Source organism: Leucopleurus acutus (assembly GCF_964270905.1).
Source record: "Leucopleurus acutus genome assembly, chromosome: 5".
Lineage (NCBI taxonomy): Eukaryota > Metazoa > Chordata > Mammalia > Artiodactyla > Delphinidae > Leucopleurus > Leucopleurus acutus.
Genome location: NC_139147.1, coordinates 133541234 through 133556036, shown reverse-complemented (window position 1 = coordinate 133556036; position 14803 = coordinate 133541234). Strand labels below are relative to the sequence as shown.

At 40.2% G+C, this 14803-nt stretch overlaps 1 protein-coding gene across 1 annotated transcript in view; it reads left to right on the top strand.

Moving 5' to 3' along the window:
- LOC309961811 (collagen alpha-4(VI) chain-like) overlaps positions 1–14803 on the top strand; it is a gene marked incomplete at both ends in the record, with an annotated part of 64662 nt that overhangs the window by 7248 nt on the left and 42611 nt on the right. The window contains 2 exon segments of the mRNA XM_082839293.1: positions 311–373; positions 3824–3874. Coding sequence (XP_082695419.1) covers positions 311–373; positions 3824–3874 — 114 coding nt within the window.

Sequence of the window (14803 nt, the reverse complement as noted above, 5' to 3'; positions counted from 1 at the left end):
TTGGGAAAAGTCAAGCCTCGTAACTGATCGTATCATTTTCATTCTCATTCGATCATATTTTCTATTTGGAGTGGGTAAAAGTCCAGGCTTTTGTCTTCCCAGTCTCTTAATCAGATGGTATTTTTCCCTCTAGTAGACAGGTAATTCCTCCAATTCTTGGTATGTGGAGGACGTGGCCTCTTGCACAGAACACCTTACTGCCCTACCTCAAACCCCAGCTCAGAGGTTAAATGTGTCTATTATGCACTTTGGAGGATAAAATTAATTGTATCAAACATTAGAGATGATTTGGGTCATGGTCTTATTACAGGGGAATCCTGGGCCTCCAGGGCCAAATGGTTCAAAAGGAAAAGATGGACCAAGAGGAATGAAGGTAAATGTCAGAAAAAACACACTTCCTAGACTGCAACTTGGAATCTTTTATATGAATATCTCCTTATATGATCATTTCCAACATGAGTGTCTGATGTGCTTGGTAATGATATATATATATATATATATATATATATATATAAAATATATAAAAATATATATAAATATATATATATTTATAAGTACTCTGTGATAATAGAGACTTGACATGGCTTTGGATTTTTTTGGGGGGGGGGCTGCATTGGGTCTTTGTTGCTGCCCACGGGCTTTCTCTAGCCTGTGCGGGCTTCTCGTTGCAGTGGCTTCTCTTGTTGTGGAGCACGGGCTGTAGGCACATGGGCTTCAGTAGTTGCAGCATGTGGGCTCAGTATTTGCGGTGCGTGGGCTCAGTATTCATGGCTGGGAGCTCTAGAGTGCAGGCTCGGTAGTTGTGGCACATGAGCTTAGTTGTTCCACTGCATGTGGGGCCTTCTAGGACCAGGGATCCAACCCGTGTCCCCCACACTAGCAGGTGGATTCTTAACCACTGTGCCACCAGGGAAGTCCCTTGGTGGTGATATTGACTGTCCATTATCTTGTAGCTGGATAGATGTATACAGAGAAGGAAAGATATTTAGACAGACATATAGAAAGATGGATGGTTAGATGGACACATATATTAGTAGACAAAGATACATCAATAGATAGATAAACATATAGACTCAGCACAAATGTAGATTCATACACTTACACCTAGAAAAAGCCATAGTAATATAAAATTCTTTAACTCGTGCTGCATACCTGGTTTGTTAATTTTCAGTACCAAAATCTTCACTATATTTGTTAGTTACCTGTATTTAACAAAGTCTAGAGGAAGATATTGACCTTAGACTGTAGGATGATGCCAAGAGGACTTGAAAGGAGTATAAAACCTCTAAGGAAAATGACATAAAATTGCATGAACTCATAGCAGAAAATTAATTTAATTTTTACCTTTTATTTTAAAAGGGAGAGCTTGGTGATGCAGGAGAAAGAGGACCGCCGGGTCTACAAGGACCAAGGGGGAAACCTGTAAGTCTAGTTTCTCTGTTTTGGACTCCTGGTCAAATTTCTTGTTATTTGTTTTTGTTCCACACAAAATTCTAACATTCTTGATGAATATTTGGGGTCACAAATATGACATGATCATCAGTAGAGCTGTTGTGAATCTACATAGTTCAAAGACTCCCAAACTCCTTATATCAATAAAGAATCCAAAGGTGTCTCAGGATTTATTTTGCCTTCTGACATGTTGTTGAAGAGGGAAGTTCCAAAGAGACTCTTCTGTTTGACAAAGATATTTTACAAGCATTTGAGTCTTTAGGAATACAGAGATGTTCAATGAAACTTTTTTTTTCCAAAAAAACAAGTAAGACAGCCAATCAGAGTTGCAAACATTTAAGGGTCTATGTTTGATTATTCAGAGCACAACAATAATCTTTGGAGACCAGGGATGATCTGCAGGGCTGTGCATTTTTACCTCAGTCATCACTCTGAACATGAGAGCAAGTTAGTTATTTCATGACTATTTTCAATTCATTACCTCACTGGAATTAGCTTTATAATACAGAGTAATGCTGTCTTTCCAACTCATGTTTCTGAGATTTCTTTCATCAACAGTAGGAAGGACCTGCAGCTGTTTTGCACTCCGCACTGAACTTGCAGTTATTAGCAAAGAGAGGAAACAAAAACAGGACTAAGAAGCTTAAATGCGGAAAGGGAAAAAAAATATGATTGCTATCAAATGCATCTACACTCAAATGATGAAGTTAACACTGTTTAGCTTTAAAATATCTTGACTTAAAATAACGCAAAGCTTGTGCCTGCTGACCTCTCTCTGGGACAGAAAAAGCTGGGGAGCAATGCCTTTCTTGAAGGTATCACAGAGGGGGAATCTCCAAAATATACAGTTTGGGCCGCTGGAGTTGAAGATGCTGGAGGCCCTGCATGTCCTTAAGCAGAGAGAAGCTGGTGTAACAGCAATGGGACCTCATTTGCATCCTTTTTCCCCCTTAGTAATTTATTTCTGGCAATTTTTTTTACCTTCCTTTTTATTTTCTAATATTTCAAACTTTCCTCCTTAGGTCATAGCCATGATTCTTGTGGCTTAAAATTAAAAAAAAAAAAACAACTTTTCCTCAGTTGATCTACTTGATTTAGGCACAGTCTTTGTCCATGCAGCAAAGAACAACTAAAAGGTTCTGAATTCACTCTTTATTACAGGATGCTCACTGTCTACATGTACAGATGCTAAGATCCCAGTAGCATCGTCCACATTTTCATAGCGACCATCATCATCAACACCATGTCAAATTCCACCACCACCACCTCCAACAACATCACCATCACCATGACCACTACTACCATGAATCACCACCCCTCTACCACTACCGTCACCACCACCATTACACTCCTCTGCCAACATCACCAATACTCCAGCCGCCACCAGCAGCAGAATAATGGCCACTTATCAAGTACTTTCTCTGTGCCTGGCATCATGCTAAGTGCTTTCCATGCACAATTCCACTTAATCTTTCCAAAAACCATGCTTTGTAGATGATATTATTATCCCCATTTAAAAGATGAGGAGGCTGAATCTTATAGAGGCTGAGTAACTTGGCCAAGGTCACTCATAGAACCAGTGGAAGTGGCATAAAAATTCAAGTCTGTCTGGGTTTATATCATATGCACGACATTGTCTCTATCCCAGTCTTTCCCCCCACCCCCCAGATTTCTCTTTATCCTTAGAGATTTAGCAATTCTGGAACTTCTTCCATTGTTATTTTATCCTACAAAGAAAGCAAGGTTAGCCCAGGGGGAATTTTGTACAGTGACTTGGCTTCCTACAACCAAGGTAGCATCTTGCTGAGGTCAGAATCTTGCTGAAAAGAGGGTTAAAAATTAACACACACACACACACACACACACACGCACACACACACACACAAACTTATCTCATAGTCTTATAAAGTTTTATCTCATAGTCTTTTAAAATTTTAAACCCTTATCCGCTCCTTAGCCTATGAAGGTAGTCTAGTGTTTATCCTGTAAAGGTAGGGTAAACCTCCACCAAGCCCTTGAACTCTCCACCAAGCTCCTTCTGCTTTCTCTACCTCCTTGCACCTGCTGATTTGTCCAAGAGTTCGGATAATTTTTTTTTTTTTTTTTTGCGGTACGCGGGCCTCTCACTGTTGTGGCCTCTTCCGTTGTGGAGCACAGGCTCCGGACGCACAGGCTCAGCGGCCATGGCTCACGGGCCCAGCCGCTCCGCGGCATGTGGGATCTTCCCGGAACGGGGCACGAACCCGCGTCCCCTGAATCGGCAGGCGGACTCTCAACCACTGCGCCACCAGGGAAGCCCTAGTTTGGATAATATTATTGACCAAGTGTTGATGTGGATGACTCTATAATTCATTGTGTATCATTTTCTTAGGGTCTTTCTAGTCCAGATGGATATGGACGTCCAGGAAGAAAAGGAACAAAGGTGAGGGTTACCTTACAGATTTTTCTCAACTAAAGACTGTAGTTTTTATTTTATTTCACTAGAATAAGTGTTATTACCCAAGTGGTATGCCAGGAATGATTTCTACATGTTGTTTATGACATATTGTAGCTGCCAGAGTTCCAGCTTTAAAAAATAAAAGCTGGGTTTGTTACTCCCTTATTGAAAAACGAAATTCCTTACCTCATCATCCACCTGTGCCAGATGGCCCCACCCCAGCTCTAGGCATGCCAGACCCTGTCCCAACTCCTTGCCTTTGCGAATGCTCTTGCCTCTATTTGGGATGTTTTTCCCCATCTCCCTCTTTTGGACGATTTTTACTCCTTTTCTTAAACCAAGTCAAATATCAGCTTCTCCTTGTGGATGCCCTATTGGGCTTCCCCAGACAGAAATTGTTGTGCTATGCTCTGTGTTCCTAACGCCCATTGTTCATATTTCTACAGTAGCCTTTCCCATCTAGGTTGTATTATAATTTATCCCTGTGTCTACTTCCAGTTTGTGAACTTGACAGCAGGCTTGCATATTATTCATTTAAAAATTTCTTAAGTATTTAATTAATTTATTTATTTAAATTAATTTATTTTTAAAAATTGCCATTGTGTTAGTTTCAGGTATATAGCAAAGTGATATATATATATATATATATATATATATATATATATATATATATATATATATATATAAATCTTTTTCAGATTCTTTTCCATTATAGGTTATTACAAGTTTTGGAGTACAGTACACTGTGCTATACAGTAGGTCTTTTTTAGTTATCTATTTTATATAAAGTAGTGTGCATAGGTTACTCCCAAACTCCTAATTTATCCCTCCCAAACTTTCCCTTTTGGTAAGTTTGTTTTCTATGTCTGTGAGTCTATTTCTGTAAATAAGTTCATTTGTATCATTTTTCTAGACATTTTATTCATTTTTGTATTGCTGGAATAAAACCTGGCAGAGAGTATGTGTTCAATAAGTATATTTGAATATTTCCACTCCTATAAGAAGCTGGTATTTTAACATGTAGTTCATGGGTCACTGACAGAGGTTTTGAAGCATGGAAGCCACGTGAAGCTTGCTGAATGAATCAAATGTCATTAGCTACAGTTATTCTTCAGTCTACGAGTTACATTTATTGCCTCACAAACTAGGAAATCACTGGAATGTGTAGTGATGTTCGGCTACTGAACAGGACTCTGGGCTGGCTTGTCTCAATTCTCTTGTTTCCCTTATGGCTGCAGGATGGCACCACTGCCATTTTATCAAGCAGGAAAGGGCCCCAAACACAGTAAGCTCTTCGTAAATATCTGTGGAATGATGGGACAATGGGGTGATCATCTAGATCAGTGATCATCTAGCTTAGCCTTGTCTATTTACAGATAAGAACATGGAGACTCAGAGAAGTGAAGTAACCTGCCTATGGTCACACAGCTAGAGACAGAGCTGAGTGTAGAATCTAGCCACTGGAGCCCCATCCTGGCAAATTAAGTCTTTCTTCTTTAGGAGAGAGTTTGCATAGCAGGGAATTCTGGGTAGAATTCAAACGGGCACATTTTGAGCCACATGCCAGCTTTGAGCCACATGCCAGCTTTGAGCCACATGCCAGCTGTGAGCCACATGCCAGCTGTGAGCCACAAGGGCAGTCTGTGCTCACTGTGATAGAGTTAACACTGTGGAACACAGAGAGTCAGTCTACATTTGCATGATTTTTTTCCTGGCAACACATCATGGTCTCCCTTATGGCCCTACTGCTGCTTAGCCGACAACGTTTTCCTAGTCAGTTCACTCTTCTTCCCTCCAAGTTGACTATTTTATACCCTCTCCTCTCCCCTCAAACCTCCAAGACTTGCTTTCTCTTCTACATCTTCAGCAGACGACTGTGCTTCCTATTTCATTAATTAAATAGAATCATTGAGAAGAAAACTGCTACATACATCCACCACAATGGAGGCCACCTGCTTGCCTCCGTGATTACATGTCCTGCCTTCCCTTCCACTGCACTGGATGAGAGTCAGTGCCCTTATGTGTCTGTATGCCTCATCTCTCCTCTTGTGGACTGGATTCCATTCTCTTTTTGCTTCCTTAAAGCCCTTGCAAGGGTCGCCTTTTTCTTCTGTATCATCAAATTTTCTTCCCTCACCATAGACCATTCCCAGCAGTATACAAAGAGGTGGGAATATCTTCCATCTGAAAACAAAACAAAACACCCTTCATTTAATTACATACTCCCATCACCCCATTTCTCTCTGATAAAACTTTTTGAAGGAGTAGTCTGTACCAGTGGTTCTCAATAAGGGATGATTTTACCCTCCAGGGGACATTTGGCAGTATCTAGAGATGTGCTGTTTGTCAGAACTGGGGTAAGAGGAGAGAGACCTTCAAGATGGCAGAAGAGTAAGACGTGGAGATCACCTTCCTCCCCACAAATACAACAGAAATACATATACATGTGGAACAACTCCTACAGAACACCTACTGAATGCTGGCAGAAGATCTGAGACTTCCCAAAAGGCAATAAACTCCCCACGTACCTGGGTAGGGCAAAAGAAAAAAGAAAAAATAGAGACAAAAGAGTAGGGATGGGACCTACACCTCCGGGAGGGAGCTGTGAAGGAGGAAATGTTTCCACACACTAAGATGCCCTTTCACTGGCAGAGACGGGGGTGGGGGGGTGGCAAGGGGAAGCTTTGGAGGCACAGAGGAGAGCAGAGCAACAGAGGTGCAGAGGGCAAAGCAGAGAGATTCCCGCACAGAGAATCGGTTCCGACCAGCACTCACCAACCGGAGAGGCTTGTCTGCTCACCCGTCGGGGCAGGCGGGGGCTGGGACCTGAGGCTCGGGCTTGAGAGATCAGAACCGAGGGAGAGGACTGGGGGTGGCTGCGCGGACACACCCTGAAGGGGGCTAGCGCGCCACAGCAAGCTGGGAGGGAGTCCGGAAAAAAGTCTGGAACTGCCGAAGAGGCAAGAGACCATTGTTTCAGGGTGCATGAGGAGAGGGGATTCAGAGAACCACCTAAACAAGCTCCACAGACAGGGGCGAGCCGCAGCTATCAGCGTGGACCACAGAGACGGGCATGAAACGCTAAGGTCATGAAGCCTGTGTGCAAGCACAGGTCACTATCCACACCTCCTCTCCCAGCAACCTGTGCAGCCCGCCACTGCCAGGGTCCCGAGATCCAGGGACAACTTCCCCAAGAGAACACATGGTGTGCCTCAGGCTGTTGCAACGTCACGCCGGCCTCTGCCACTGCAGGCTCCCCCCGCATTCCGTACCTCTCCCTCCCCCTGACCTGAGAGAGCCAGAGCCCCCTAATCAGCTGCTCCTTTAACCCCTTACTGTCTGAGCGAAGAACAGACGCCCTCAGGCAACCTAAACAAAGAGGCAGAGACAAATCCAAAGCTGAACCCCAGGATCTGTGGGAACAAAGAAGAGAAAGAGAAATCTCTCCCAGCAGCCTCAGAAGCAGTGGATTAAATCTCCACAATCAACTTGATGTACCCTGCATCTGTAGAATACCTGAAGAGACAACGAATCATCCCAAACTTGAGGCGGTGGACTTTGGGAGCAACAATATATTTTTTCCTTTTCTCTTTTTGTGAGTGTGTATGTGTATGCTTCTTTGTGTGGTTTTGTCTGTACAGCTTTTTTTACCATTTGTCCTAGGGTTCTGCCTGTCCGTTTTATTTTTTTAGTATATTTTTTAGCACTTATCATTGGTGGATTTATATTTTGGTTTGGTTGCTCTCTTCTTTCTTTCTTTTTTATTACTTTTTAAGTTTTTTATTTTTAAAAATTATTTTTTATTTGAATACCCTTTTTATTTTATTTTATTTTATTTTTCTGTGACTTTCTTTTTTCCTCCCTTTTCTTCTGAGCTGTGTGGCTCACAGGGTCTTGGGGCTCCAGCTGGCTGTCAGGCCTGTGCCTCTGAGGTGGAAGAGCTGAGTAAAGGGTATTGGTCCACCAGAGACCTCCAGGCTCCACGTAATATCAAATGGTGAAAGTTCTCCCAAAGATCTCCATCTCAATGCTAAGACCCAGCTCCACCCAAAAACCAGCAAGCTACAGTGCTGGACACCCTATGCCAAACAACGAGGAAGACAGGAACACAACCACAATGATTAGCAGAGAGGATGCCTAAAATCATACTAAGGTCACAGACACCCCAAAACACACCACAGGATGTGGTCCTGCCCACCAGAAAGACAAGATCCAGCCTCATCCACCAGAACACAGGCACCAGTCCCCTCCACCAGGAAGACAACACAACCCACTGCAACAACCTTACCCACTGGAGGCAATCACCAAAAGCAATGGGAACTATGAACCTGCAGCCTGGGAAAAGGAGACCCCAAACACAGTAAGTTAAGCAAAATGAGAAGACCGGGAAACAGACAGCGAATGAAGGAGCAAGGTAAAAACACACTAAGTCAAGCAAATGAAGAGGAAATAGGCAGTCTACCTGAAAAACAATTCAGAGTAATGATAGTAAAGGTGATCCAAATTCTTAGAATGGAGAAAATACAAGATATGTTTAACAAGGAACTAGAAGAAATAAAGAGCAAACAAACAATGATGAACAACAAAATAAATGAAATTTAAAATTCTCTAGAAGGAATCAATAGCAGAATAACTGAGTCAGAAGAACGGATAAGTGATCTGGAAGATAAAATATGGAAATAACGATCACAGAGCAGAATAAAGAAAAAAGAATGAAAAGAATTGAGGACAGTCTTAGAGACCTCTGGGACAACATTAAACACACCAACATTGGAATTATAGGAGTCCCAAAAGAAGAAGAGAAAAAGAAAGGGACTGAGAAAATATTTTAAGAGATTATAGTGGGAAACTTCCCTAATATGGGAAAGGAAATAGTTAATCAAGTCCAGGAAGCACAGAGAGCCCCATACAGGATAAATCCAAGGAGACACACACCAAGACACATATTCATCAAACTATCAAAAATTAAATACAAAGAAAAAATATTAAAAGCATCAAGGGAAAAACAACAAATAACATACAAGGGAATCCCCAAAAGGTTAACAGCTGATCGTTCAGCAGAAACTCTGCAAGGCAGAAGGGACTGGTAGGACATATTTAAAGTGATGAAAGGGAAAAACTTACAATGAAGATTACTCTACACAGCAAGGCGCTCATTCAGATTCGGTGGAGAAATTAAAACCTTAACAGAAAAGCAAAAGCTAAGAGAATTCAGAAGCATCAAACCAGCTTTACAACAAATGCTAAAGGAACTTCTCTAGGCAGGAAACACAAGAGAAGGAAAACACCTACAATAACAAACCCAAAACAATTAAGAAAATGGTAATAGGAACATGCATATCGATAATTACCTTAAATATAAATGGATTAATGCTCCAACCAAAAGACATACACTGGCTGAATGGATACAATAACAAGACCCCTATATATGCTGTCTACAAGAGATCCACTTCAGACCTACAGACATGTACACACTGCAAGTGAGCGGATGGAAAAAGATATTCCATACAAATGTAAATCAGAAGAAAGCTGGAGTAGCTATTCTCATATCAAACAAAATAGATTTTAAAATAAAGACTATTACCAGAGACAAAGAAGGACACTACATAATGATGAAGGGATCAATGCAAGAAGAAGATCTAACAATTGTAAATATTTATGCACCCAACATAGGAGCACCTCAATACATAAGACAAATGCTAACAGCCATAAAAGGGGAAATTGACAGTAACATAATCATAGTAGGGGACTTTAACAACCCACTTTCACCAACGGACAGATTGTCCAAATTGAAAATAAATAAGAAACACAAGCTTTAAATGATATGTTAAATAAGATGGACTTAATTGATATTTATAGGACATTCCATCCCCAAACAACAGAATACACTTTCTTTTCAAGTGCTCATGGAACATTCTCCAGGACAGATCATATCTTGTGTCACAAATCAAACCCTGATAAATTTAAGAAAATTGAAATCATATCTAGGAGATTAGGAGACTAGATATCAATGCTAGGAGACTAGATATCAATTACAGGAAAAAATCTGTAAAAAATACAAACACATGGAGACTAAACAATATGCTCCTAAATAACGAAGAGATCACTGAAGAAATCAAAGTGGAAATAAAAAATACCTAGAAACAAATGACACTGAAAACACGACCACCCAAAACCTATGGGATGCAGCAAAAGCAGTTCTAAGAGGGAAGTATATAGCAATACATCCTACCTCAAGAAACAAGAAACATCTAAAATAAACAACCTAATCTTACCTAAAGCAATTAGAGAAAGAAGGACAAAAAACCCCAAAGTTAGCAGAAGGAAAGAAATCATAAAGATCAAAGCAGAAATAAATGAAAAAGAAATGAAAGAAACAACAGCAAAAATCAATAAAACTAAAAGCTGATTCTTTGAGAGATAAATAAAATTGACAAACCGTTAGCCAGACTCAACAAGAAAAAAAGAGACAAGACTCAAATCAATAGAATTAGAAATGAAAAAAGAAGTAACAACGGACCTGCAGAAATCCAAAGGATCATGAGAGATTACTACAAGCAACTCTATGCCAATAAAGTGGATGCCCTGAAAGAAATGGACAAATGCTTAGAAAAGCACAACCTTCCCAGACTGAACCAGGAAGAAATAGAAAATATAAACAGACAAATCACAAGCACTGAAATTTAAACTGTGATTAAAAATCTTCCAACAAACAACAGCCCAGGACCAGATGGCTTCACAGGCAAATTCTATCAATATTTAGAGAGAGCTAAGACCTATCCTTCTCAAATTCTTCCAAAATAGAGCAGAGGGAGGAACACTCCCAAACTCATTCTACGAGGCCACCATCACCCTAATAACAAAACCACACAAAGATGTCACAAAGAAAAAAAACTACAGGCCAATATCACTGATGAACATAGATGCAAAAATCCTTCAACAAAATACTAGCAAATAGAATCCAACAGCACATTAAAAGGATCATACACCACGATCAAGTGGGATTTATCCCAGGAATGCAAGGATTCTTCAATATATGCAAATCAATCAATGTGATACACCGTATTAACAATTTGAAGTATAAAAACCATGTGATCATCTCAATAGATGCAGAAAAAGATTTTCTCAAAATTTAAACACATTTATGATAAAAACCCTCTAGAAAATATGCATAGAGGGAACTTGCCTCAACATAATAAAGGTCTTATATGGCAAACCCACAGCCAACATGGTTCTCAATGGTGAAAAAGTGAAAACATTTCTTCTAAGATCAGGAACAAGACAAGGTTGCCCTCTCACCACTATTATTCAATGTAGTTATGGAAGTTTTAGCCACAGCAATCAGAGAAGAAAGGGAAATAAAAGGAATCCAAATCGGAAAAGAAGAAGTAAAGCTGTTACTCTTTGCAGATGACATACTATACATAGAAAATCCTCAAGACTCTACCAGAAAAGTACTAGAGCCAATCAATGAATTTGGTAATGTAGCAGGACACAAAATTAATGCAAGAAATCTCTTGCATTCGTATACATTAATGCTGAAAAATCTGAAAGAGAAATTAAGGAAACACTCCCATTTACCATTGCAACAAAAAGAATAAAATACCTAGGAATAAACCTACCTAGGAGACAAAAGACCTGTATGCAGAAAACTATAAGACACTGATGAAAGAAATTAAAGATGATACAAATAGATGGAGAGATATACCATGTTCTTGGATTGGAGGAATCAACATTGTGAAAATGACTATACTACCAAAAGCAATCTACAGATTCAGTGCAATCCCTATCAAAGTACCAATGGCATTTTTCACAGAATTAGAACAAAAAATTTCACAATTTGTACGGAAACACAAAAGACCCCAAATAGCCAAAGCAACCTTGAGAAAGAAAAATGGAGCTGAAGGAATCAAGCTCCCTATCTTCAGACTCTACTGCAAAGCTACATAAACAAGACAGTATGGTACTGGCACAAAAGCAGAAATATAGATCAGTGGAGCAGGATAGAAAGCCCAGAGATAAACCCATGCACATATGGTCACATTATTGATAAAGGAGGTAAGAATATACAATGAGAAAAGATAGCCTCTTAAATAAGTGGTGCTGGGAAAACTGGACAGCTACATGTAAAAGAATAAAATTGGAACACTCCCAAACACCATACACAAACTCAAAATGGATTAAAGACCTAAATGTAAAGCTGGACACTGTAAAACTCTTAGAGGAAATGATAGGCAGAACACTCTATGACATAAATCACAGAAAGCTCCTTTTTGACCTACCTCCTAGAGAAATGGAAATAATAACAAAAATAAACAAGTGGGACCTAATGAAACTTAAAAGCTTTTGCACAGCAAAGGAAACCATAAACAAGATGAAAAGACAACCCTCAGAATGGTAGAAAATATTTGCAAATGAAGCAACTGACAAAGGATTAATTTCCAAAATTTACAAGCAGCTCATGCAGCTCAATATCAAAAAAACAGACCACCCAGTGCAAAAATGGGCAGAAGACATAAATAGACATTTCTACTAAGAAGATATACAGATTGCCAACAAACATGAAAGAATGCTCAATATCGCTAATCATTAGAGAAATGTAAATCAAAAGTGCATTGAGGTCAATGCACCAGTGACCTCACTGGTGCGGTCAACTCATACCAGTCAGAATGGCCATGATAAAACATCTAAAAACCATAAATGCTGAAGAGGGTGTGGGGAAAATGGAACCCTCTTGCACTGTTGGTGGGAATGTAAATTGATAGAGCCACTATGGAGAACATTATGGAGGTTCCTTAAAAAATTAAAAATAGAACTACCATATGACCCAGCAATCTGACTCCTGGGCATATATCCTGAGAAAACCATAATTCAAAAAAAGTCATGTACCACAATGTTCATTGCAGCTCTATTTACAATAGCCAGGACATGGAAGCAACCTAAGTGTCCATCGACAGATTATGGATAAAGAACATGTGGCACATATATAGAATGGAATATTACTCAGCCATAGAAAGAAGTGAAATTGAGTTATTTGTAGTGTGGTGGATGGACTTAGAGTCTGTCATACAGAGTGAAGTAAGTCAGAAAGAGGAAAACAAATACCATATGCTAACACATATATATGGAATCTAAAAAAAAAAAAGTTATGAAGAACCTAGGGGCAGGACAGGGATAGAGATGCAGATGTCGAGCATGGATTTGAGGACAGGGGGAGGGGGAAGGTAAACTGAGATGAAGTGAGAGAGTGACATGGACTTATATATACTGCCAAATGTAAAATAGATAGCTAGTGGGAAGCAGCCCCATAGCACAGGGAGATCAGCTCGGTGCTTGTGACCACCTAGAGGGGTGGGATGAGGAGGATGGCAGGGAGATGCAACAGTGAGGAGATATGGGGATATATGTATGTGTAGCTGATTCACTTTGTTATAAAGGAGAAATTAACACACCATTGTAAAGCAATTATACTCCAATAAAGTTGTAAAAAAAAAAAAAGAACTGTGGCAAGAGATGCTACTGGCATCTAGTATGTAGAGATCAGAGGTGTTTTCATCCTGTGATACACAGGATAGCCCTTCACAGCAAAGAACCATGAGGTCCAAAATGTCAGTAATGTCAAGGTTTAGAAACATCACTTTCTTTCCTCTTGTTCTCTGTAACTGATGATTGTTGAGCCTTCACCCTTTGACCCTCCCTGCTCAACCATATCTGCTTTAGTCGAGGTAAAACCGATAGTGCTCCATGTTGCCGCAAATGACATCATTTCATTATTTTTAATGTCTGAGTAAGGTTCCATTGTATATATGAACCACATCTTCTTATCCATTCATCTGTCAATGCACATTAGGTTGCTTCCATGTCTCGGCTATTGTAAACAGTGCTGCAGTGAACACTAGAGTGCCTGTATCCTTTTGAACCATGTTTTTCTCCAGATATATGCCCAGGAGTAGGATTGCAGGATTATATGGTAGCTCTATTTTTAGTTTTTTAAGGAACCTCCATACTGTCCTCCGTAGTGGCTGTAGCAATTTACATTCCCACCAACAGTGTAGGTGGGTTCCCTTTTCTCCGTAGCCTCTCCAGCGTTTATTGTTTGTAGATTTTTGATGATGGCCATTCTGACTGGTGTGAGGTGATATCTCATTGTAGTTTTGATTTGTATTTTTCTAAAAATTAGTGGTGTTGAGCATCTTTTCATGTGCCTCTTGGCCATCTGTATGTCATGGATGGACCTGGAGATTATCATACTAAGTGAAGTAAGTAAGACAGAGAAAGACAAATATCATTTATTGCTTATATGAAGAATCAAAAAAATGATACAGGGCTTCCCTGGTGGTGCAATGGTTGAGAGTCCGCCTGCCGATGTAGGGGACATGGGTTCGTGCCCCGGTCTGGGAAGATCCCACATGCCGTGGAGCGGCTGGGCCTGTGAGCCATGGCCGCTGAGCCTGCACGTCCGGAGCCTGTGCTCCGCAATGGGAGAGGCCACAACAGTGAGAGGCCCGCGTACCGAAAAAAAAAAAAAAAGATACAAATGAACTTATTTACAAAACAGAAACATACTCAGACTTAGAGAAGAAACTTACGTTTCCTGGCGTGGAGGGCGGGAAAGGGGGGGGAGGGATTGATTGGGAAGTTGGGATTGACATGTACACCCTACAATATTTAAAATAGGTAACCAACAAGGACCTACTGTATAGCACAGGGAACTCTGCTCAATATTCTGTAATAACCTAAATGGACAAATAATTTGAAAAAGAATACATACATGTATATATATAAATGAATCACTTTGCTGTACACCTGAAACGAACACAACACTGCTAATCAACTATGCTCCAATATAAAATAAAAATTAGAAGAAAAAAACCCAGGGGCTTCCCTGGTGGCACAGTGGTTAAGAATCTGTGT